The 26,129-nt window shown below is 40.0% G+C and overlaps 1 protein-coding gene across 2 annotated transcripts in view; it reads left to right on the plus strand.

Moving 5' to 3' along the window:
• The window catches only part of LOC128639200 (F-box only protein 44), a 60,181-nt gene that overhangs the window by 22,136 nt on the left and 11,916 nt on the right, over positions 1-26,129 (plus strand). For both annotated transcript variants that reach the window (XM_053691454.1, XM_053691455.1), the window contains exons 4-5: positions 21,283-21,378; positions 22,426-22,561. In XM_053691454.1, coding sequence (XP_053547429.1) covers positions 21,283-21,378; positions 22,426-22,561 — 232 coding nt within the window. The remainder of the gene's footprint in view (positions 1-21,282; positions 21,379-22,425; positions 22,562-26,129) is intronic.

Here is a 26,129-nt window from a genome sequence, read left to right on the forward strand (position 1 = left end):
TAAAACAAACTGCATATGCAAGTATTTTGCATAACCTCATAGTTGAACACTAATATATACAATCATCAGTAGTAGTAGATATTCAGTAGTTACAATAGAATCACTGTAATTAGTTACTGATCCAGTTTAAGTAGCTTAAAGTATATTTAGACAAGCAATGATGGAAAACACACTAATCAAATAATCAAAGTAAACATCATGCAAGAAGAGGAATCTATCTATCAGTTGCACTGTTTAAAAACATATCCACCTCCCTGTATCCAGTTACAGGACTCAATCTTAAGGAAATATACACATAAGCCATATCATATAAACATTGCAACATAGATTAGGCATTTAAACTTCTAGCATTTGAACTAGATGAAAAATAAACAAATAATAAAAGTCAATCAGATATATATAGATATATATGAGGTCTGTTACTGCTAATTCAATGTCCCCCATATTTATCCCAAGGCTTGCTATGACCAATCCTATGTAAAAGTATGTTAGCTATAAGTACTAATCTGACATTCTGGCAGATACAAATATACAAAAATACAAAATTGTCAAGCCCCCTGGGCGCGCAGAGCAATGTGTTGTGTCCCATGCGAGTTGAATATAACAAAAAGGCCCGTAGTTCCCAGTGTCAGGGTTCTATGCAGGATGTCTTAGCCGGTGTATTATACCCTAGTGTTGGGAGCTAAGATAGATGTAAACATGGGTGCGTGTATTTACCTATGTAGCAAGTCTGTGTACCGAGTCTGTAGTGCATCAGTGAAACAGGCGCGGCTCAACCCGGTATAGCGTGAGTGAGCTTGGAGCACGACCGCATGGCTAATTAGCATAGCCTGTCAGTCAGTCAATGGGCGTAGCTAGGTCACGGAGTGACAGCGGAGCCTGTGATTAGAGTTATGCCGGGCTGCTACTATACCTATCTCAACTGAGCTTCTTTGTGAGCCCCAAGAAAATCAAAGCTAGTATATCAGGCTTATATTAAATGGTCACATAGGTCTTAAATATGGTCTATTGTGAATAAGTATGTATAATCATATGTGTGCCTAAACATCAGAGCATTTGGTGGGAGCTATCAAAAACCGCTGTGTGCGTGATAATGGGAGGCAGGCAGATTCAGGATAAGACGAACCTAGAGCAACACGGATTTACTGCTTAAAACGTGAATCATTAGAAATTAAAAGATAAAAAATATAAAAAATTAAAAATAACCAAATTAATATTAAACCGTTAGTGAATAAATTAAATTAAATCAATAGCCAGCCTGCATCACAGGCCAAGTAGAGAAAAAAGGGGGGTAGTTGGGTACTGCCATCATGGGTCTTACATGCTCATAAGAGCCACTAGGGTGTAATTTATATGAATGTTAGATCATGCACCACAGATATTATTACGGGGTAATTCTATTTAGAATAGGCACCATAGTAACAGTTTGACGAATGGTATACCATAGTTCAATGGTCTAATACCCCTACAGGTCCTCCCAAATGTAACATGTATAAAACATACTTGTGCCCGAGAAGGTCACTCGTACAGTAGGATCTCAATACAGATATCATTGACCCCCTGTATACATATGGCAATCAAGTTGAGTTAGAGAGACACAATCAAAAGAGGGCACGCTACAGGTAGACATTTCAGTTGAGCCAAAATTTGCAGAGAATAGCAAAAGACAGAAAATATCAAAAAATCTAAAAATATATATCAAGGCAATATCAAGATGCTAAATGCACAGCGCCTACGGGTCACCATATCAAAAATGTATAGTACAAGTGCACCCTAACCAGCATATATAATACACTAAGTGCTGTCAATACGAATACATTGTTGTGCACAAGGACATATACAACTATGGTGAGTCAAGGCATCAGAGGAAACAGTGCCAATCATTCGACATGTTTAATCCTCTGGGGTAGATGGTATCTAGTATGTGGATCCATCTAGCCTCCATCTGCAAGAGTGTCCTGCCCCGGTCACCCCCACGCCTGAGGGGGGGGACGTGGTCAATTAAAATGAAGCGTAAATATGTTACCTTGTGGCCTGCTTGCAAGAAATGTCTTGCCACCGGTTGATCTGAGGTCCCTTTGTCGATAGCAGTTCTTATCGCCGAGCGATGGTTTGCCATTCTTAAGCGTGCGTTGTCTGTTGTTTTGCCAACATAAAAACGTCCACAGCAACAGCTCAGTAGGTATACGACATGGCTTGTCGTACAGGTGATGAAGTGCTTTATAGTGAATTTCTGGGTAGTATGGGGGTGTCTGAATACTTTGCATGGGATCATACCGCTGCAAGTTGTGCAGCCCTTGCATCTGTAACAACCCATTTTGTTAGTTCTAAGCCATTTCTTGGTGTAACTATGTTGAGGATCTGTTTGCATAAGTATGTCCCTTAGACTTCTACCCCGTCTATAGCCCATGATTGGTGGATCCATATGCCCAAAGGGTAGTGTCCGGTCTGTGCCCAGAATCTCCCACCTGTTACGAATTGAATCTGCCAATGGTTTCTTTCCTCTGTCAAAGGTGGTTGTAAAGACCATCCTTGGGGTCTCTTTCCTAGTGATTGCTGGAGTGTCTTGTGCCATGTTTGTTTCAATTTCCTCTCTCACCTTCTTAATCAGGTTATCCTTATATCCCCTTTGTTGGAATTTCTCAGCCATCTGGTCCAGTTGGAGATCTCTATTTGTGGTCTCCGTGTTGTTTCGTACAACCCGTATCAGCTGTGATTTAATTATTGCCTTCCGGGTATGTGGGGGGTGATTTCTTGTGGCTTCTAGCAATGAGTTTCGGTCAGTAGGTTTAGAGAAAAGGGTTGTGAAAAGTCTATCATGTTTCTTATAAATCCGTAAATCAAGGAAATCTATCTTCTCTGGATCATATTTCAACTCAAATTTGATTGGGTTTGGTAGTGCATTGAGTTCGGTTACCCATTCAGTGAGGAGTCCCACTGGTCCATGCCACACAAAGAAGACATCATCAATGTACCTTCTATAGTGTCTTATCATTCCATGATTGAACACATCCATGACGTCTCTTTCAAATTGCTGCATGTAAAGGTTTGCATACGACGGTGCCATATTAGATCCCATGGCTGTCCCTGTCAGTTGCTGGTAGAAAGTATCTTCAAAGCGAAAATAGTTCAATTTTAGACATTTCTCAAGAAGATTTAAACATGTCGAATGATTGGCACTGTTTCCTCTGATGCCTTGACTCACCATAGTTGTATATGTCCTTGTGCACAACAATGTATTCGTATTGACAGCACTTAGTGTATTATATATGCTGGTTAGGGTGCACTTGTACTATACATTTTTGATATGGTGACCCGTAGGCGCTGTGCATTTAGCATCTTGATATTGCCTTGATATATATTTTTTGATTTTTTGATATTTTCTGTCTTTTGCTATTCTCTGCAAATTTTGGCTCAACTGAAATGTCTACCTGTAGCGTGCCCTCTTTTGATTGTGTCTCTCTAACTCAACTTGATTGCCATATGTATACAGGGGGTCAATGATATCTGTATTGAGATCCTACTGTACGAGTGACCTTCTCGGGCACAAGTATGTTTTATACATGTTACATTTGGGAGGACCTGTAGGGGTATTAGACCATTGAACTATGGTATACCATTCGTCAAACTGTTACTATGGTGCCTATTCTAAATAGAATTACCCCGTAATAATATCTGTGGTGCATGATCTAACATTCATATAAATTACACCCTAGTGGCTCTTATGAGCATGTAAGACCCATGATGGCAGTACCCAACTACCCCCCTTTTCTCTCTACTTGGCCTGTGATGCAGGCTGGCTATTGATTTAATTTATTCACTAACGGTTTAATATTAATTTGGTTATTTTTAATTTTTTATATTTTTTATCTTTTAATTTCTAATGATTCACGTTTTAAGCAGTAAATCCGTGTTGCTCTAGGTTCGTCTTATCCTGAATCTGCCTGCCTCCCATTATCACGCACACAGCGGTTTTTGATAGCTCCCACCAAATGCTCTGATGTTTAGGCACACATATGATTATACATACTTATTCACAATAGACCATATTTAAGACCTATGTGACCATTTAATATAAGCCTGATATACTAGCTTTGATTTTCTTGGGGCTCACAAAGAAGCTCAGTTGAGATAGGTATAGTAGCAGCCCGGCATAACTCTAATCACAGGCTCCGCTGTCACTCCGTGACCTAGCTACGCCCATTGACTGACTGACAGGCTATGCTAATTAGCCATGCGGTCGTGCTCCAAGCTCACTCACGCTATACCGGGTTGAGCCGCGCCTGTTTCACTGATGCACTACAGACTCGGTACACAGACTTGCTACATAGGTAAATACACGCACCCATGTTTACATCTATCTTAGCTCCCAACACTAGGGTATAATACACCGGCTAAGACATCCTGCATAGAACCCTGACACTGGGAACTATGGGCCTTTTTGTTATATTCAACTCGCATGGGACACAACACATTGCTCTGCGCGCCCAGGGGGCTTGACAATTTTGTATTTTTGTATATTTGTATCTGCCAGAATGTCAGATTAGTACTTATAGCTAACATACTTTTACATAGGATTGGTCATAGCAAGCCTTGGGATAAATATGGGGGACATTGAATTAGCAGTAACAGACCTCATATATATCTATATATATCTGATTGACTTTTATTATTTGTTTATTTTTCATCTAGTTCAAATGCTAGAAGTTTAAATGCCTAATCTATGTTGCAATGTTTATATGATATGGCTTATGTGTATATTTCCTTAAGATTGAGTCCTGTAACTGGATACAGGGAGGTGGATATGTTTTTAAACAGTGCAACTGATAGATAGATTCCTCTTCTTGCATGATGTTTACTTTGATTATTTGATTAGTGTGTTTTCCATCATTGCTTGTCTAAATATACTTTAAGCTACTTAAACTGGATCAGTAACTAATTACAGTGATTCTATTGTAACTACTGAATATCTACTACTACTGATGATTGTATATATTAGTGTTCAACTATGAGGTTATGCAAAATACTTGCATATGCAGTTTGTTTTATTTTGTATTTTGATTGTGTTTTCTGGTGGTATGGTCATGGGGCCTTGTTTGTGTGTTACCATGGTGATGGATTTTTGGCGCAATTTTGATGTTTGTGATGGGTGGGGCTAGTGCTATATATTGCACACTTTGTTCACTTGCACTGTTGTCTGGTCTGAGGAAGGGGTCTGCGAACCCCGAAACGTTACCACAATAAAGATTTGAAGGTTTCTGAAACTAAATCCAGTGAGTGCAGTCCTTTATTGGATATAGAATATATATATATATATATATATATATATATATATATATATATATATATATATATATATATATATATATATATATATATATATATATATATATATATATATTTTATTGCACAAGAGAGCTTCCAGACGTGCAGTCCTTTTTTAGGCTCTGATTAGGATCAGACCTGTGTTTAGATCTGGGGCATAAATCTTGTTCAGGTTTTGCAACAGGTTCCGTTTGAGCCTCTGCATTCCGTTGACATTAAATTATCTTGGAAGGTTCCCTTTTTATTGGCTATTGCCTCTGCGCACAGAGTTTCTGAGATCTCTGCTTTGCAATGTGAGCCCCTTTATCTGATTTTTCATGCAGATAAGGCAGTTTGACATACTAAATTAGGGTTTCTTCCTAAGGTTGTGTCAGATCGCAAAATCAGGAGATTGTGGTTCCTTCCTTGTGTCCTAATCCTTCATCGAAGGAACGCTTACTTCACAATTTGGATGTGGTTCGTGCCTTGAAGTTCTATCTTCAGGCTACTAAGGAGTTTAGACAATCTTCCTCTGTTAGTTGTCTATTTGGGGAAGCGTAAGGGGCAAAAGGCTACTTTGACTTCCATATATTTTTGGTGTCATCCACTTAGCTTACGAGAGGATAACGGCTCATTCCACTAGAGCAGTGGCTTCCTCTTGGGCTTTTAAGAATGAGGCCTCTATGGATCCGATTTGTAAGGCGGCTACCTGGTTCTCCTTACATACTTTTTCAAAATTTTACAAGTTTGATGTTTATGCTTCGGCTGAAGCAGCTTGCGGGAGAAAAGTTTTGCAGGCTGTGGTGCCGTCACTTTTGCTCCCTCCCGTTATTCATTCAGTGTCCTCTGGAGCTTGGGTATAGTTTTCCCAACAGTAAGAAATGAAGCTGTAGACTCTCCCTATCTTAGGAAAGAAAACATAATTTATGCTTACCAGATAAATTCCTTTCCTTCCGGTTAGGGAGAGTCCACAACCCCCGCCTGTTTTTTCTTGTCTATGGGCGGTCCCCTATTTTATTTTTCTGGCACCATTTATACCCTATTGTTTCTCCCACTTTTCCTTGTTCCCTCAGCAGAATGACTGGGGTAATGAGGAAGTGGGAGGTATATTTAAGCCTTTGGCTGGGGTATCTTTGCCTCCTTCTGGTGGCCAGGTGTTGCATTTCCCAACAGTAAGGAATGAAGCCTTGAACTCTGCCTATTCTGAAGGAAAGGAATGTATCTGGTAAGCATAAATTATGTTTTTGATTACATTAATACTGCTATTGCAGCTGCATTAAAACAAAATAATCCCCCTCCCTCTAAGGCGGATTCTGAGGCCATTACTTCCCACTCAAGAGCGATCTCCCTTTCATCTGATTTCTTATGAGTCAGAATCAGAACTTCCCAGACCCTGCAAGAGACACTGGAAAGCAAAGTCGTGCTCAGCCCCTCATAAGGGCAAAGCTCCGGCCCATAGGCCTCACGCCCCTCCCCCAGGCATTTCACATAGGGGTGATAGAACCTCCTCCCCAGAGGTGAAACGGGGCAAAATAACCCTCTACCCCCAGGGTTTACAAGAGGGGCATCAGAGCTCCGACTGACAATTTTGATCTGAATGATTTTTATTTAGATCACTTGGCAAGGGAAGCGGATGAACAATCTGATCAGGAGGTCCTTCACTCTACTTGCCATTCCAACGCACCTTTCCCAATGGCGACTCATGAGGAGCCAGAAGATGATTTAGTAGATCCTTCGGGTAATTCGATCTTTAGCCCTAAACACATAAAGCATCCTAGATCCTCTGAATGGTCTCTCGCTCCTCATCTCTCCCGATTCCTGCAAAGGCGACTTCGCAAATCTTTGGACTGTGAAGATCGCATCAAACTCTAGTCAGAATGTCGCAGATCTTCTCTACCCCCAAGTTTGATGCTAAATTAGCCACTTTTCTAACCAGAAAGGGCAAAAATCCAAGGAAGGGTATGGATAAGGTCCTCAGAGAAATGCAGGACAATTTACTTGATATCTCTGGCCCCCTGGCTCAGATCCTGCACCTCACTGTTAAATCCCTTCTCTCCGGCTCTTCCCTGGATCCCTTCTCTATACCAGAATGGGCCTTCCAAACCTTTTGTTTTTTGGGCAGTGCAAATGCAGCCCTTTCTAGTGAGCTCAGGTGATCTGCCCTTCTTTGTATAAACCCCCGCTTAGTGGTCCTGGCAGTGGAAGAAGCTGGCTCATCGGCCAAAGGACTTCTCTTTGGAGATCCTTTCCTGCAGATTATGAGACACTACATCTCCACTTTCACCTCTATTGAGAGGATTCAATCCTCCCTAAGAAGGGTCTTCAACCCTACTCAGGTTTTTGGCAGGGCCGGCAGATTTAGTGGTCGTCTCCACGGCTGCCAACAATTTCTGGCACACCAGCAACGCCAAGTGCCCGGATTTCAACAGTACCCCTCTCACTCTTGGATGCTCTTCCCTCCTCGTTCCCAAGCAGCCAGGTCAAGACCCCCTAGAGTGAGTACCCTGCCTCCCCCTCCCTCTTCCCCTTTTCCGTTTGCAGGCAGAGTCTCTTATGTTTCCCACATTGTGGGGCTTTATCTCTCAAGATCCCTGGACCTCCCAATAGATTTGGGGGTTTCAAACCAAATTCATATGTCCTCCCTTTCAGGACTCTCCCCCAAATCCCTTTACCTGGTCAAAAGAAGCTTCAGCCTGGGGGGGCAGAGCCAACCCATGCTGGGACATAGCCACACATTAATAGTGCTCTGTGATAGCTTTTGCTCTCTATACTACTAACAAGGGATGAGGACAACAGCTGGGTTACATTCTACCCTAAATACGAGCTCAGGAAGCTAGTGCAACGAGAATCTCTTTTCTTGAATGTCTCCTACTATTACAATATAGAAAAAAAGAAAACACAGAGGCGCCAAACATGGCCTAGTATAGCCAGATACCAGATATAACAATTCACAAGGTAGCAATTGGATACTCACAAAGGAGACGCACCCAATGGTGCTATTGAAGCAGACTGGAGCCTCTCAGTGGTCCAGCTCACTGATGTATCTCACGTATCAGTTGTGGTCCTTGGTGATGGTGATTAACAGGTTCCTGAGTGAACACAAAATATGCAAACCATGGCCCAGTAACGTTTGTACAAGTGAATAGCTATCTGAGCAATCCTACTTACAAGATCCAAAGCACCTGCAGGTGCTTACACTGCAAGCTGGAACCAAACAGTCGCCCAGTAGACTGATCCCTCCAGGTGAAAGCAGATTAACTCTCAGGTGCCAATCAAATTTTGAGCAGCATGTAAATGATATAAAGGATGTCCAAAAAGCAAGTGTATTTCTGTAAAAATCTTTATTAAAATGCGACGCGTTTCTCAGCTATAACAAGCTGTTTCATCAGGCTAAAAAGTTATAAAAACACATTCAGAATACACTTGCTTTATACAAAACTAAACCTACTAATTAGCCAGTCAGATTGCTCCAACCTTGATGGTCATTAAGTGTTAGCACCTGTCTGCTAGAAGGTTGGTATGGCAACCAACAGCCCAAACATAATTTAGTACAGATACCAAACTTCAGCAGACCATACTAGTGACAAAATCATCGTTTGTGTGCATCAAAATAAATCATCATTGTGTATTGATGATAATAAAAAACATAAGCATAACACTGTTAAGAACAGGAACACATTTCCTATAAAATTGTACTTCATGAAATATAAATAAACAAACTAATACATATAATGATATGTTTCCCATACCTATTCAGTCTACATAAATCGTGCTTTTATAATTACAGCCTTAACTTCCTCTTAAAAAATGTTAAATTAAATATGCGACTTAATAACAAGTTAAGGGCAGGCAAAGCAATGCTGTCAAACTTATTGTCAAACTAATGTTGCAAACCCAAGTGTTCGTTAATACGACTCCTGCTTCCTGATGTCAAAAAACACAATAGCTGATTCTTCAAAAATAAATGGGTGGAATTTGTTTGACGAAAATCTTGTGAGACCTTGATGACAGGTGTATATTAACAGCCACTGGGTATAAGGCTATTATATGTGCGATCCTTGTATGTCAGTGTGTTTACCACTGATCCGGTGACTTGCCGGTGTTTAACCGGGTTTGTCTCTGTATGCGGTATTGCCTAAACATTTGGGTGTAAACTATTTGTATAGCATAGAATCCTACACCAATGGCTGCTTTGGCCTGTGGGTGGGTGTGAACTATTCCTATAACGTATAAACATGTACCAATGATTGCATAGGCATGTGCAGATGGGATTGGCTTAACCTGACAACGTCAGCATACTGTGTGTCAAGCGTACAACCTCAATCTTGCGTGTAGAGGTGTCAACCCACGCAATCTCCGTGAACGACAGTTCAAATAACATTATACGATCCTATCTATTTGGCAGGGGATGTGATATCCAAAGTATATCTAGGCTGTCTGCACTCATAAATAGAGCGTTGTGTCACAACTCTGAGCACCAAATGTAATACTGTCATAGGCATCTAGTAGACACTCGGTTCTAATCAAAACATATAGTATTATTATGTTGAATTTATCCGACCTTTGTAATCATATGCTGATAATAAAATATCAAATTGTGTTTATCCATGTATATCATCACATCATGGATAAACACAATTTGATATTTTATTATCAGCATATGATTACAAAGGTCGGATAAATTCAACATAATAATACTATATGTTTTGATTAGAACCGAGTGTCTACTAGATGCCTATGACAGTATTACATTTGGTGCTCAGAGTTGTGACACAACGCTCTATTTATGAGTGCAGACAGCCTAGATATACTTTGGATATCACATCCCCTGCCAAATAGATAGGATCGTATAATGTTATTTGAACTGTCGTTCACGGAGATTGCGTGGGTTGACACCTCTACACGCAAGATTGAGGTTGTACGCTTGACACACAGTATGCTGACGTTGTCAGGTTAAGCCAATCCCATCTGCACATGCCTATGCAATCATTGGTACATGTTTATACGTTATAGGAATAGTTCACACCCACCCACACAGGCCAAAGCAGCCATTGGTGTAGGATTCTATGCTATACAAATAGTTTACACCCAAATGTTTAGGCAATACCGCATACAGAGACAAACCCGGTTAAACACCGGCAAGTCACCGGATCAGTGGTAAACACACTGACATACAAGGATCGCACATATAATAGCCTTATACCCAGTGGCTGTTAATATACACCTGTCATCAAGGTCTCACAAGATTTTCGTCAAACAAATTCCACCCATTTATTTTTGAAGAATCAGCTATTGTGTTTTTTGACATCAGGAAGCAGGAGTCGTATTAACGAACACTTGGGTTTGCAACATTAGTTTGACAATAAGTTTGACAGCATTGCTTTGCCTGCCCTTAACTTGTTATTAAGTCGCATATTTAATTTAACATTTTTTAAGAGGAAGTTAAGGCTGTAATTATAAAAGCACGATTTATGTAGACTGAATAGGTATGGGAAACATATCATTATATGTATTAGTTTGTTTATTTATATTTCATGAAGTACAATTTTATAGGAAATGTGTTCCTGTTCTTAACAGTGTTATGCTTATGTTTTTTATTATCATCAATACACAATGATGATTTATTTTGATGCACACAAACGATGATTTTGTCACTAGTATGGTCTGCTGAAGTTTGGTATCTGTACTAAATTATGTTTGGGCTGTTGGTTGCCATACCAACCTTCTAGCAGACAGGTGCTAACACTTAATGACCATCAAGGTTGGAGCAATCTGACTGGCTAATTAGTAGGTTTAGTTTTGTATAAAGCAAGTGTATTCTGAATGTGTTTTTATAACTTTTTAGCCTGATGAAACAGCTTGTTATAGCTGAGAAACGCGTCGCATTTTAATAAAGATTTTTACAGAAATACACTTGCTTTTTGGACATCCTTTATATCATTTACATGCTGCTCAAAATTTGATTGGCACCTGAGAGTTAATCTGCTTTCACCTGGAGGGATCAGTCTACTGGGCGACTGTTTGGTTCCAGCTTGCAGTGTATGCACCTGCAGGTGCTTTGGATCTTGTAAGTAGGATTGCTCAGATAGCTATTCACTTGTACAAACGTTACTGGGCTATGGTTTGCATATTTTGTGTTCACTCAGGAACCTGTTAATCACCATCACCAAGGACCACAACTGATACGTGAGATACATCAGTGAGCTGGACCACTGAGAGGCTCCAGTCTGCTTCAATAGCACCATTGGGTGCGTCTCCTTTGTGAGTATCCAATTGCTACCTTGTGAATTGTTATATCTGGTATCTGGCTATACTAGGCCATGTTTGGCGCCTCTGTGTTTTCTTTTTTTCTAGTTACCCATCTTTCAGGAAGACCATCCTAAGACCGAGAGCTGCCTACTACTGTTTTTTTTGGACTTACCACTGATTGGGACTATATCTATATCACTTACTGGACTTTATGTTGGTACACTTTTATATATATGTATGTTTCTGTATATATATATATATCTTATAAGTATTAATTTAGTCAACTGATATTGTTTGAACGTATGTTTAGTTGTTAGGCTATAGGAGGCGCCCCCTAAGGGCAGTAATACACATTGGTGTGTATTACACCCTCATTTCATCCTCTATACTATTACAATATAACCAAAGTGCCGAGACAAGACCACCGGGAGTTATCCCCCTCACTGCTGGTTCACAGTTAACAGCTGCTCTGTGGATACATTTACTCAACAGGACCTACCGCTCACCAGGTGCTGAGTGCAGCGCTCGTTTCCTAGAAGGACCGAGAAGTTTCTTCAGCTCTGACTGGCTAGTGCTGTTACACGTGGGTGGGCCCTGAATGAACATACGCACCTAGCTCTCACAGGCCATCGGTCCACATCTTGCTGCCGAGTCTAACACCCCACCACCCAGGTAATCTGTGGGACTGACTTTAAGACCAGGACGGACTGGGCTTGCCTAGGTCAGAGTTTAGCTAGTATCATAAGGGCTAACCTCAAAATCCACGGGAACATCAGGGAGACATTATTAGCACTGCAATAAATATAGTACGCGCCATATCCTCTCTGTTCACTAAATAAAAGATTTTACTTACAACTAAAAATTGGGGATCAGAGCGGAGAGCAGATGGAGAATTAATTGTATCCCTGCCATTCCTCTAAGCTGGTGTTTGGCTCTTTCAAATTTTCATCACGTATATAATGTCCTCAAGAAAGGGCCAGAAAATGGATAAGCAGCCCAAGACAGCAATGCAGACACCATCAGTCTCTACTTATTTTCAAGCTGGTAACTCTGCCACTTGTCTAGATCCATTTATTAAATGATACTCGGCTTGCAATCACTAGCCAGGGGCCTGCACCGAGCCATCAAGATCCCCTTTGGGCTATACAGACAAAATTAGTGACTTTACCATCCAAGACTGACCTGGAATCCCTGAAATCATTTATCAAAGAGGAGATTAGGGACCTAAAGAGAGACCTGAATGAAATGGGTTAGAGGATTGACTACTTGGAGGAGAGTCAGGATGCTCTGAATAACCTGGTGAGCTCTAATTCACAGCAATTGTCTACCCAGGACTCAATGGTTCAATCATTACAAGATAAAGTCAAAGACCTCGACAACCGAGGCCGCAGAAACAATCTGCATATTCGTGGCATCCCTGAGGACATTCAACAGGAACAATTAAAGCCCTTTCTGATCGGCTTGTTTCAGCACCTTACACCAAATTCTCCACCTTTGCTCTCTGAGGACATAGAGCCCACAGGGCATTGTGGCCCCCTCCTAAACCTCCTCTACCACCGAGAGATGTGGTTATCAGATTCTTACGATATACAGCTAAGGATGATATTTGGTAGGCGGCTAGAACTACCCATAATATAACTTACCAAGGCTACTCCCTACAAGTGTACCAAGACCTTAGCCCCTATAAAATTCAAAGATGAAGAGAGATTAAATTCATCACACCATATAAATATCGCTGGGGTTTTCCGTTTAGCCTGATTGTCTCCCATAATGGCTCTCAAATCGTCTACAAAGATTTCATTGATTTGGATCAACTCTCTAGATCCCTTAACTTAAAAATTTCTCCTAAAGCCGATTCAGCTCTCAATCTCCCCCCAATTCCCACTGAACCTGGGCCCGCAACCGCTAGGGGACAAAGACCCCAATGGCATAGAGTGCAATACAAAAGGAGGAAGACAAGTCCATCACGTTCTGCTGACAGTGAACCACCTCGCTGATGATCTTGTCATTATTGCCTTGTCATCCTTCCTCTCTTCTCATCTATCCGGATGGTGCCATGATTACAATTAACCCTTAGGACCGTTCCGGAGTTCCTGAACATTACTTTAACCCCTCAGGACTTTCTTCTGATCCCTGCCTACAACCCTAAGGCTTGGACCCAATGGATTATGAGGAGAGATATCTGGGACTAGATCTGGTAGTATGGTGATATAAGTAATGTTTTGTACCGATTTTCTAGATACTGTAAGATTGTATAGATTTCTCAGACTTACAATACTTTGTATATGTTTTCTATCTTTTCAAATTTTATATATTGTCTATAATAATGTTGTAGTGCCTTTCAGATATATATACTGTACATAATATCCTGTGCCTCTCAGGCCTTTATCACATGCTTCAGGATGGGCTGGGTGGTCCTGATCCACTTTTATCACAAGCAAACTGAGAGACCACATCATGTTTATAGATGCATCTTGCGTATATAGTTTTTTCCAAGCAGATAATCTAGTTTTTCACGTACCCACGTTCTTCAGACAAGATTCAGGTCTAACCACTTCTCCCTAGTATTATAATATAATGAATACCTTGAAACTTGTAGTTATGTCCTGACATTTCACGTTTAATCTCACTAAGACTTCCCTAACATGAGAGTTATTTTCAGTTTACAAATGTTTTTGATTGTTGTTGCAATTATTCAGTGTTATGTACAACGTTCGTTTCAATGGTCTTGTAAAATACCAGATATTGCGGTACTTACTGGTCTTATGATTGGTCCCTAGCTCTTTTTTGCATCCCTAAAATTCTCCCAAAAACATTATGGATGACACACAGTCATCCCACAATGTGAAAGGTCTCAAAAAAATCCTTGAGTTTTCTAGAGGCAGTCTGGTTCTGGGTGGGGATTTTAATCTCTCTCTTGACCTGAACTTAGATTGCTCATCGCATACTTCCTCAGTACCTGCTAAGCAAATTAAATTATCCCTCTCCCAATCAGCTGTCCACGATACATGGTGACTCCATCACCCCAATACCAAAGATTTTATGTTTTACTCTCACCCCCCCCCTATTGTTTATACTCCAGGATCAACTACCTTTTTACTGATATCTCTACTCTGTCTTACACTACACATACGGAAATTTATCCCATTGCCTGGTCCAACCATTGCCAAGATTAGTTGTACGCTTTGTTGTCCCTCCTCTTATCTTCCCAATATAAATTGGAAACTATATGAGTCTCTGCTCAGGGATTCTCAGTCCTTCCTCCAAGTACAGAAAGCATTAATTTAATTTTTCCAAATTAACAATACTCCTGACACTGATATCCAGCACATATGGAATGCCCACAAGTATGTTATAAGAGGCGAACTTATTGGTATTAAAGCTGCTAGGGTCAAACAGAAAAATGCTTATTTAAAATTCTTTTTAGAGGACCTAACCAAACTACAAGATATTCATAAACGTTTCCCAAAAAATTAATCATTACTAGAAAGCATAGAACATAAACGTAGTCAACTACATCTCCATATGGGAACCAAGGCTAAAAATAGGGCCCTTTATCTTTAAAAGACTTATTACGAAGGTGCAAATAAGCAAGGAAGACCACTGGCAAGGCAGCTCAAGAGAAGGACACATTAACACTATATAATGGGGGTTTGTGATACTTCCGGTAGGTTGAGATCCTCTACAAAGGACATTGTTTAGGCATTTTGAGACTACTACGATAAGAGACTTGGCTGGTGACCCTGACGAAGTAACTAACTACTTGACACAATTGCAACTTCCCAAATTAACATCAGACCAAACCAACAAATTGGAAGCCCCTTATGCAGAGGAGGAAATCCTGAGTGTTATCTCCTCTCTACCTTCAGGCAAAGCCCCAGTCCCAGATGGATTTAGCAATTCCTATTATTTTCTATTCAAAGAGATTTTAACCCCACACCTTCTAGAATATTTTTGAAGCATCTATGAAAAACATTTGTTCCCTCCATCCGAGCTCCTAGCACATATTTCTGTCCTGTTGAAACCTAATAAATCCACCAACCAAATTTCTAATTATCGCCCGATCTCATTAATTAACACAGATCTCAAAATCTTCGCTAAAATAATGTCTAATGGAATTAATCATTTCCTTCCCAGCCTAATACACAATGATCAAGTCGGTTTTGTCCCCGGTCGCGAGGCTAGGAACAACACCATACGTAATCTATACTTAATTTGGCTTATTACTAACAAGAAAATCCCTTCGGTGCTAATATCAACAGATGCCGAAAAGGCTTTCGACCGGGTACATTGGTCTTTCCTCAGAGCCTCCCTAATAGCCTTCGGTCTTTGGTCTCATCTCATTAAACCGCATTTTTTTGCTTTCTGTGTCCCCCAGCGCTAGACTCCTTATTAACGGCACCTTATCCCCCCTGGTTTCTATTAGGAACGGTACACATCAGGGTTGCACTTTATAGCTCCTACTTGCTTCATTGAAACCTTGTCTACTAAAATCAGGAACAATAATAAAATTCTAGGTATCTCTTCTGGCAGTGAAGTTTACAAGGCCTCTCTCTTTGCCGACAATATCCTCTTCACAGAACCTGAGAAATTGATCCCTTTCTTTTTGACTGAACTTAACACATTCAAAAAACTGACAAATTTCACAATTAATCAGAACAAGTCCGAGGTGCTGGGCCTCAACCTGTCGGAACATTCGGATTTATCACTCAAAAATACCTGTCCTTTTAAGTGGTGCAATGGGGCTATGAAATATCTTGGAATTTATTTAACTGACTCCTACGATAAGATATTCTTTAAGAATTTCTTCCCGATTAAATCAGATATCATAAGTGACCTTTCCTCATGGGGCTCTAAGAGACTTTCCTGGCTAGGGTGCATTAATTGTTTAAAAATGACTACATTCCCAATATTGCTGTATATCATGCAAGCTCTACCTATTCCTCTCCCCCCCAGATATATCCCTCAAATTCAGAATTTATTCAGCCCATACGTATGGCAGAGGAAACCACCCAGAATTAACAGAACAACCATGTTCCTTCCCAGGTCCCTTGGCAGTCTGGGAATGCCTAACTTGGAGGCCTACAGATGTGTAATTTTCTTACTGAGGATATTGGATTGGAGGATGGGGGGATGCAGAGGAGGTGGGTCCGGTTGGAGGAGAGCATGCATCAATCCTGAACTTTCTCTTGGTAGCTTCTGCTGGAGCCCTGGCTTCTCCGGAAGAGTCAAGTTTATTTATAACCCGATTACAAGGGAAACTGCAACACACTTTGGGACGTAGCTTCTAAAAACTATCCCTGCCTTTCTCCAGTCCTGGCCCGCTGACCTCTCTGGTTCATAACCCCGACTTCTCATTGACCTCATTTAGTGTACAGACTGCCTCGGCATCAATGGCTTCTGACATACTTGCAGATCACATTTCCTCAAATGATTCCATATGCTCACAGGAACAACTGGTTGATAAAGGATTTGAATGGGCTAAAAACTGGTTTTCTTACAGGAGACTGCCCAGCTACATTACCACTCATAAACATTCTCGCAATCTGACCCGTCCCCCCACAAACCTTGAAAAACTTTACCTATCTAGATCACCTATTAAGCACTCCCTCTCTATCATATATGAAATGTTGATCCAACCCCCTCCTGGCAATCTGCCATACCCTTTAGATATGTGGGAAAGGAAATTGGGTACAATCATCCTTCCGCAGACAGCTCTTAATATGTTTTCTAATACTAGGAAAGCCTCCACATCAGCTTCCGTCTTGGAAATTAATTTTAAGATACTCCACTGTTGGTATCTTACTCCCAGAAAAATGCACCGCTTATTCCCCAAAGTTAGCAATAGGTGCTGGAGGTGTGGTCATGTGGGAAGTGGTATGGGACACATGTGGTGGTGGTGCTCACAAATTAATCATTACTGGTATGATATTATACGAGAGGTTGAATTAATCTTGAAGGTATGCATTCCCCCGATCCCCAGATATGGCTTCTTAATAAGGCAGTATGACTCCCCTCTAAATACTTAATTCCCTTATTTAGGATTTTCACTAATAGCGTTAAGATACTTATAGCAAAATCCTGGAAATCCAAAGTCATTCCGACCCTGACACAGTGGAAAAACAAGTTGGCGGATCTGTTAGAGCTTGAGGAATACTCTGCAGTTAAAAGTGGTAAAATAGATGGCTTTCTCTTTTTGCAGTCAATGTGGGAAGAATATGTCAGGAGACCAGCTGATGTATTAGATTATTCAGAGAGCTAGTGTGGAACCAATTGCTTCAATTTTTGTTTTTAGACGCAACCAAACAAATGTGTTAAGTACCAATGGTTTATTATATTGTGTGTCTATTTCCTTTTATTTTCTCTCTAATGTCCATGGCTTTGCAAGTGCATTTTATGACACGTAATTCGTGACTTATCAAAGCGCTTTTTAATTGTTACTCTATATATTTATACTGTATAAAAATGGGAATCTGGTATAACAACTTACTCTTGTATTTCCCGAAGCTATGAGACTGCTATTTTGTGAGATGAATGTTGTGTTTTATGAACAGATTCCTTTCAATAAAAAGATATTTAAAAAAAAAAAAGAAGCTTCTGCCTTGGTTCAAGCAAAGGTTCTTTCCCTCAGTCGCAAAGACGTTATAGAACCAGTCCTCTCCTCAGACTGAGGCTTTTATCAGCAACCTCTTTCTGATAAAGATAAAGACAGGTGGTTTTCGACCCATCATCAATCTTCAGGATGTCAATTACTTTGTGACATACCACCATTTCAAGATGGAAGGCATTCACATGTTGAGAGAGATTCTTCGAATTGGAGATGGACTGGTCCGCCTGGATCTGACCGACCCATACCTCACGGTGCTGATAACCCAGAATCACCGGAAATTTCTGAAATTCATCTGGGCGAACCAAACCTGGCAGTTTACTTGCCTCCTGTTCGGCCTCAGTTCCGCCCCTTGGTGCTTTACCAAGCTCATGAAGCTGGTAGTATCATCCCTGAGAAGCAGAGGTATTTGCCTTATTATATGCCTCAACGACATTCTCTTTATTGCAGAGGATCAGATGACGCTCAGGCGTCATCTAGATGACACCCTATACCTCCTTCAAGGTTTAGGTTTCGTCATCAATTTCGAAAAATCATCCCTGTCGCCATCACAACAAGTGAAATTTCTAGGCTCCTCCTCCTTCCCCAGGACAAAATAGACAGAATCAAACTGGAGATTCAAGGAGTCATTTCTGCTCCCAAGTTTTCCATTCGACAACTGTCCAGTATCATTGGTCTCTTGTCCTCTTCCATTCAAGCAATCTTTCCCGCTCTTAACTACTGGGCTATGCAATGCCTAATGATTCAGTCTTTCCGGGAATCCAGGTCTTACCACCAAATGATTTTCTTGACAGACGAAGTGAGAGCAGAAATGTCCTGGTGTTTGGTCCACATGGAATCGTGGAATGGGAAAGCTATATTTGGCTTGGTCCGGATTTTGTTCTATCTTCGGATGTCAGTCTCCTGGGATGGGGAGCTTCCTGAGGGGATCAGGCTTCTGGTGGTTCTTGGAACTCACTAAAAAGCCCTCTCCACATCAACATTTTAAAGCTGCCAGCAGGATCCTTTGCAATCTGATGTTTTTCAAAACAATTTACAGACTGTTGCATCCTTCTTCTGATGGACAACATCTCAGCCGTCCAGTACATCAATTGCCTGGGAGGCACCAAGTCCAAAGCCCTATCAGATTTGGCCTCTGACCTGTTTCAGTTTTGCTTTTCCCGCAAGATCTCTCTCCAGACGCAATACATTCCTGGTATTACCATCACAGTGGTGGATTGGTTCTACCGCTTCTGGAGAGATTCCAGCGATTGGTGACTTCGCCCAATTTTTCGATCTATCCAGAAATTCCTTGGTCCCTTTTTCCTGGATCTGTTTGCCTCCCATACCAATGATCAACTTCCCTGGTACTTGAGATGGCTTCCAGACCCAGGGAACGAGGCCACAGATGCCTTCCTACAACCTTGGCCTCTTATGGGAGCTTACGCTTTTCCTCCTTTTGCTCTCATTCTGAGAACCCTTTGGATGGTCTGGAAATCCAGATGTTGCCTGACTCTTGTCACCCCATTTTGGCCGATGCAACCCTGGTTTCCTCTCCTCTTGGAGATGACCGTTGTCCCTTCTCTCCTGCTTTCCCAGAACCCGGACTTCCTGTTAGACCCGAGAGGACTCCCTCACCTGTTGATCCTTCAGGATCATCTGCCTCTGTTAGCCTGGCAGATTTCAGGGGATCCTGGTCCTCCAAGGGCCTTTCTAGAGACGCTCAATTGCTCCTCAGAGAGTCTTGGGCTCCAGGTACTCGAAAATGTTATTCTTCAGCCTGGTTGTCATGGGTTTGTTGGTGCGATAGCAGGCATGCTGATCCCTTTTCAGCTCCTCCTAATTTAATCGTGAATTTTTTGACTGAGCTTTTCTGTCAAGGGAAAGCATATCTCTCTATCAGTGTTCGCTCAGCCATCTCTGCAGGACGCCTTCCAATTGATGGTGGTCCTGTGGGCAAACACCCGCTAGTATGTTGCATTTTGAAGGCCATTCGTTTTGAAATGTCCTCTTTTGCCTCAATATTAACAGCTTTGGGACGTTTCTTCTGTCCTCAATTTGCTTTGTTCCTGGCCTTCTAATGAGGCTCTCTCTGAAACTACCAAATTGGTCATGCTTTTATGCTTAGTTTTTTTTCTGAGACTTTTGGATTTTCGAACTTTAGACATCAAAGGTCTCTCCTTTTCTCCAGAGGGTATTTCTTTTGTAGTCTCTCGGCGTACCGAAAGCTCCTCTTCGTCCATATTTTATCCGGATTTCCCTGAGGACCCTAATCTCTGTGTGGCCCTTTGCCTTAGAGAGTATTTGGCTAAAACCTCTCCATCTCGCTCGTCGCAACGGGGTCAGATTCTCATTTCTTACGTCTCTCTGTTCAAACCAGTTTCTTCTCCTACTCTGGCCAGATGGGTTCATTGGATTATGTCCTCGGCTGGCATTTGATTTGTCTTTTGGAATCCATTTGGTTAGAGGAGCGACAGCTTCCAGAGCCCTTTTTGGCCGGTAGTCAACTTTTAAGATATTTTGAAGGCCGCAGACTGGTCCTCAGCTTCTACTTTTTCCCATTTTTATTTTAAACCTGTCCCTCATTCAGCTAACTTTCTTACTTCTGTGCGTTAAAAATGCAAAATATGAAGCCTCCTCTCTTGATATAAAATTCAGATTATTATAGCCTTGGTGTATAAATAATCTAGATTTTATTAAAGACAGGAGGCGAATATTTTCCCTTCCCTTGTATTTTCCCTCCCTAAAAAAAAAAGTTTTCTTAATATATGTATGTTTCTTGCATGTCTATAGAATGAAATAGAGAGCAGTGGTTATTTGCATTATTTTATTTTACAGTGTAATCATCTTGATGGTTCTTTCCACTGGTTTCCTTCTTCAGCTGCCGTTTCTGGTTGATCGTTGATTGTTCTGGTTTATTAGTTCCTGTGTCTTCATCTCAAACAAAAGCGGAGGTTCCTGTGATGTGTTAGGATTCTTATACATTGTCTGTGTGCTGATTGGTGCTGCACTGTTGCAACTTTTATGCAAATTTTCTATTCAGTTTTCTTGCTGCTGTTTGGAATTCAGTAAAGATTTGATGCAAAATATTTGCCTCCTGTCTTTTATGAAACTAATTACTGTATGATATTTATGTATTTCAGGATGTGCGAAAAACTACAAATTATTGACTTAAATGAAGTTGGATACAGACAGGAACTGATGGATATTGCTCAACCTGAAATTCGGATTAAGGACTGGTAAGTACATTGTGTTGGTGCTGAATCGTATGCGGTATAAATATGCTGTTACCATGGCAACAGCAGGGCTTCTACATGGAATATAGGTATATAAAGTTCAGAGAGAACACATATAGAATGTTAAAGCTGTTTATTTTTAATGTAAAGCTAACAGGAAATGTACATTGGCCTTAAGGACTGATTGCTCATTGGCAGATAAGCAGATCTCCTACTGCTTTATTTTTAGACAGTGACCCATATCACAAAAGTCAAAACAAGAAACATATTTGGTTTTTCTCAGTACAGGAAGATCAATTTTACAAAGAAAACAAAAATTCTGATACATTTTAAAATGCTTCTATTCACATTTATAAATATCTCGCACATCCAGGTCTAGCAAGTTAAAATAGTAAAGTTTTGGAATCCTTTAATAACAGATTCAGCAATAACTGTTCTTACAAATTTATAAAGTTTTCTCCTGATCATACCTTGTGCAGTGCTACTGGGTCATGTCCGTTTATATATATATATATATATATATATATATATATATATATATATATATATATATATATATATATATATATATATAATCCGTTACTTTCAGTTGTGCTATGTCCTACTCATGTATGTCTGTTGGATTCTAATCTATCTTAGTTATGCACAGACAGTTTTATTCTTCCATTCAGCTGGATATTCACCAAAAAATATGATTTCACCAACTTGTAGGTTTTATTGTTTTGGTCAGTAATTCTAAGCATGTTCAGATGCGTTGTGTGAGTGCTCCTGCGCAAATGACACATGAGCACACAGCTTTACATAAAAACTACAACCAGGTCCTCTGTGTTACACTGAATCTGTGTTACTGTATGAAAAGTTCAGTTCCTAAATGACAACTATATACAGTAGAATTGCACAGACAACTAGGGAGATTTCTTTCCTCAAATGATTCATCAGTAATTACTGTATATGTTGTGGTGCTTCTAGTGCAATCTCATTTGTAATAAATGACTATAATAATTCCTGTTACTCTGTTTATGTTGTGTTTCCCTGTTGGCTGCGGCTTAGGTTTGCGGCCAGACACGATTGCGGCTGCCGATACACAATGGAGGTTCAGCTTCTTGATGAGAATCACCAGATTCTGCAGGAATTCTGCTCAGACACCATTACCATAGAGCAGTGGAGTGATGCAGAGTGGAGAACGGTAAACGTGCAACATTAGTGAACTGAAGATTTTGGGGCCTATTTATGATTGTGCGAGCGGACATGATCCGATATAGCGGATCATGTCCGCTGCACATCAGTAATGCCGACAGCATACGCTCTCTGCATTTATCATTGCACCAGCAGTTCTTGTGAACTGCTGGTGCAATACCGCCCCCTGCAGATTTGCGGCCAATCGGCCGCTAGCAGGGGGTGTCAATCAACCCGATCATATTCTTTAGACTGCTGCTTCATAACTTCTGTTTCAAACACGGGGCATCAAGCTCCATACGATACTTGATAAATATGCCCCTTTGTACGTAATGATATTGGTACAAAAGTAGGGAGTGCCCAGAATATAATCAGTAGTCAAAGCGGCCTTAGGAGCGTGCACGTGTTGTACTATATTATAACATCGTTACAAACACTGCTGCCATATAATGCTCTAGACACGTGCACGCTCATGAGCCTACCTCAGTTTACTTTCATGGAAGGAGCTAAGATTCAATAAAGGAGACCAAGAGAAAAAAGTAAATTTGATAATACAAATGGAATTTTAAATTGCAGCTTTATCTGAATTATAAGTTTAATTTTGACCATCAAGTGAATGGAAGTAAATTCCTTTAGAGCTTTTTTGAAAGACGTAGCCAAAGCTGCTGTTTTATACTCAGTTCAGTTCAGTTCATGGCATCTCTTTTCATAATTTCTTATTCATGTAATGCTTTCTTCAAGCAAGCGACAAACAGACACATGTATGTTCCCCCGTGCTCTTCATACCCATAGGCTCACCACTCACGATAAAGAATATTCCAGCACTTATTAAGTAAAAGACTTTTATTACAATAATGGTTCACGCCATCACACTACTGAAATCAATCCGCTGCCACCTGCACTACGTTGCTTATATTTACTTTTTTCTGAATTGTTACTTGCTTGAACAATATCATCGATATCCTCCAGGAAGAGCTCATTGCAGGAAATATCTGACCTTATGTATCGTTATTCATATTTGTGTAAACAGTAACTGCAGAGCCAGCTTTATCAACCTCGGGCGAGATTACATACATGGCGTAGGTTTCAGCGCAACTGCTGAAACCCACGCCACCCGTAAATTCACCTTGCACATCGGGTAAATCACATATAAGGTGCCGGCAAATTATATACTGCCGTAAGTTGGAAAAACTGGAGAGGTAATGAAATGTGTGGAAATACACATTTCTGGAGTCACCAGTGACTTATGGCAGTATATGACCTGCTGGCGCATAAGTGAAAAAAAAAAAACACGTAAAATTCTAACCCGTCCTAAAAAAGTAACCTGACACGTCAAACCCTCTATATCCACCATGCCCTCACATTGCATATACTATTAAAAGTATTAACTCCTAAACCGCCAACCCCCCACATTGCAATCTACCTAATAAAGTTATTAACCCCTAATCCGCCATCCATCCACAATGCAAAGTACCTAATCACACTATTAACCACTAAACCGCCAACCCCCCACATCGCAAAATACCTAATTAACATACTAACCAATAAAATGCCAACCTCCCACAATGCAAAATATCTAATTCAACTAACCCCTAAACCACCAACCCCCCTCAACTCAAAGTATCTATCTAATAACTAACCCCCCTAGCCTAACACCCCCTAAATTAACTACAATTAAACTACCTTTACATAAAATAAAGACTCCCTAAAAAATTAATTAAAAATTACCAAAATAAAAAAAATCCTAACATTACAGTAAAAAAAACACCTAAGATTACATGAAAATAAAAAAATCTATTATAAAAAAAATCTAAGATTACATAAAAAACAAAATTATCCAAAATAAAAAAAAAAAAATATATATATATATATATATATATATATATATATTTGTAATCTAATCTTAAGTGTTTTTTTTTTTTTTTTTTACTGTAATGTTAGGATTTTTTTATTTTAAAGGGCCACTGTAAGTAAATATTTTCTATGCCTGTTACTAACTAACTACCCCAAATACGCTTTTTATCAATAGCATTTCATTAACATATCTCTACCGTATATCAGAAATCTTGTCTGCAAATTTAATTGTTTTCCAAACCCACTCCGTGGGTATCCTTTGCTCTGTACCAATCCGTTTACAATACCTAGGTTTCAAAATGGCGCTTTAAACACAAAGTTATTGGTTTAAGTATTTTGAACACTCAGTGCTGAAAATAGTGGGCAGGATAACATGGCATCATCTGCGAATAAAAGATAGAACTTTTAGAACGTTATGAAACTTAGTTTTGGAGAAAATATAGGTCAGTAGGTTTTAATTAATGTTTATTAACTTTAATATGTTAGTTGTTTAGCTTAAAAATTATAACAGAAAGTAATCCTTTAATGTGAAGTTAGGATTTGTTTTATTTTGTTAATTTTGAATACATTTTTTACAGATATACAGCTAGATTACGAGTTTTGCGTTCATAACGATGCATTTTCCCTAACGCCGATATTACAAGTCTTGTCAGAATAGGTGTACCGCAGACCTTTTTGGCCATCACGCAACATCAGTACCGCACTTTTAAAAAAACATAATTTATGTAAGAACTTACCTGATAAATGCATTTCTTTCATATTGGCAAGAGTCCATGAGCTAGTGACGTATGGGATATACAATCCTAGCAGGAGGGGCAAAGTTTCCCAAACTTCAAAATGCCTATAAATACACCTACAATTCAGTTTAAAGAATAGCCGAGTAGTGGGGTGATAGAAAAAGGAGTAAAAAGCATCAACAAAAGGAACTGGAAATATAATTGTGCTTTATACAAAAAAAAGATAACCACCATAAAAAGAGTGGGTCTCATGGACTCTTGTCAATATGAAAGAAATGAATTTATCAGGTAAGTTCTTACATAAATTATGTTTTCTTTCATGTAATTGGCAAGAGTCCATGAGCTTGTGACGTATGGGATAGTAATACCCAAGATGTGGTACTCCACAGAAGAGTCACTAGAGAAAAAATGATAAAAATAAAAACAGTAATTTTCCGCTGAAAAAATTAAATCCATATCCAAAAAATAAGTTTTTCTTATAATTGAAAAGAAAAAAACATAAGCAGAGGAATCAAACTGAAATAGCTGCCTGAAGAACTTTTCTACCAAAAATTGCGGCGAATACATCAAAACGGTAGAATTTAGTAAATGTATGCAAAGAAGACCAAGTTGCTGCTTTGCAAATCTGATTAACTGAAGCTTTATTCTTAAAAGCCCACAAAGTGGAAACTGATCTAGTAGAATGAGTTGTGATTCTCTCAGGCGGGGCCTGACTAGAATCCAAATAAGCCTGATGAATCAAAAGCTTTAACCAGGATGCCACGGAAATGGCAGAAGCTTTCTGACCTTTCCTAGGACTCGAAAAGTCAACAAATAGACTAGAAGTCTTCCTGAAATCTTTAGTAGCTTCAACATAATATTTCAAAGCTCTTACAACATCCAGAGAATGTAAGGATCTCTCCAAAGAATTCTTAGGATTAGGACACAAAGAGGGAACAACACAACTTTAGGTAAAAATTTTAAATGAAGTCTGCAAAACTGACTTAT

The sequence above is a fragment of the Bombina bombina genome, chromosome 8 (genome assembly GCF_027579735.1).
Source record: "Bombina bombina isolate aBomBom1 chromosome 8, aBomBom1.pri, whole genome shotgun sequence".
Classification (NCBI taxonomy): domain Eukaryota; kingdom Metazoa; phylum Chordata; class Amphibia; order Anura; family Bombinatoridae; genus Bombina; species Bombina bombina.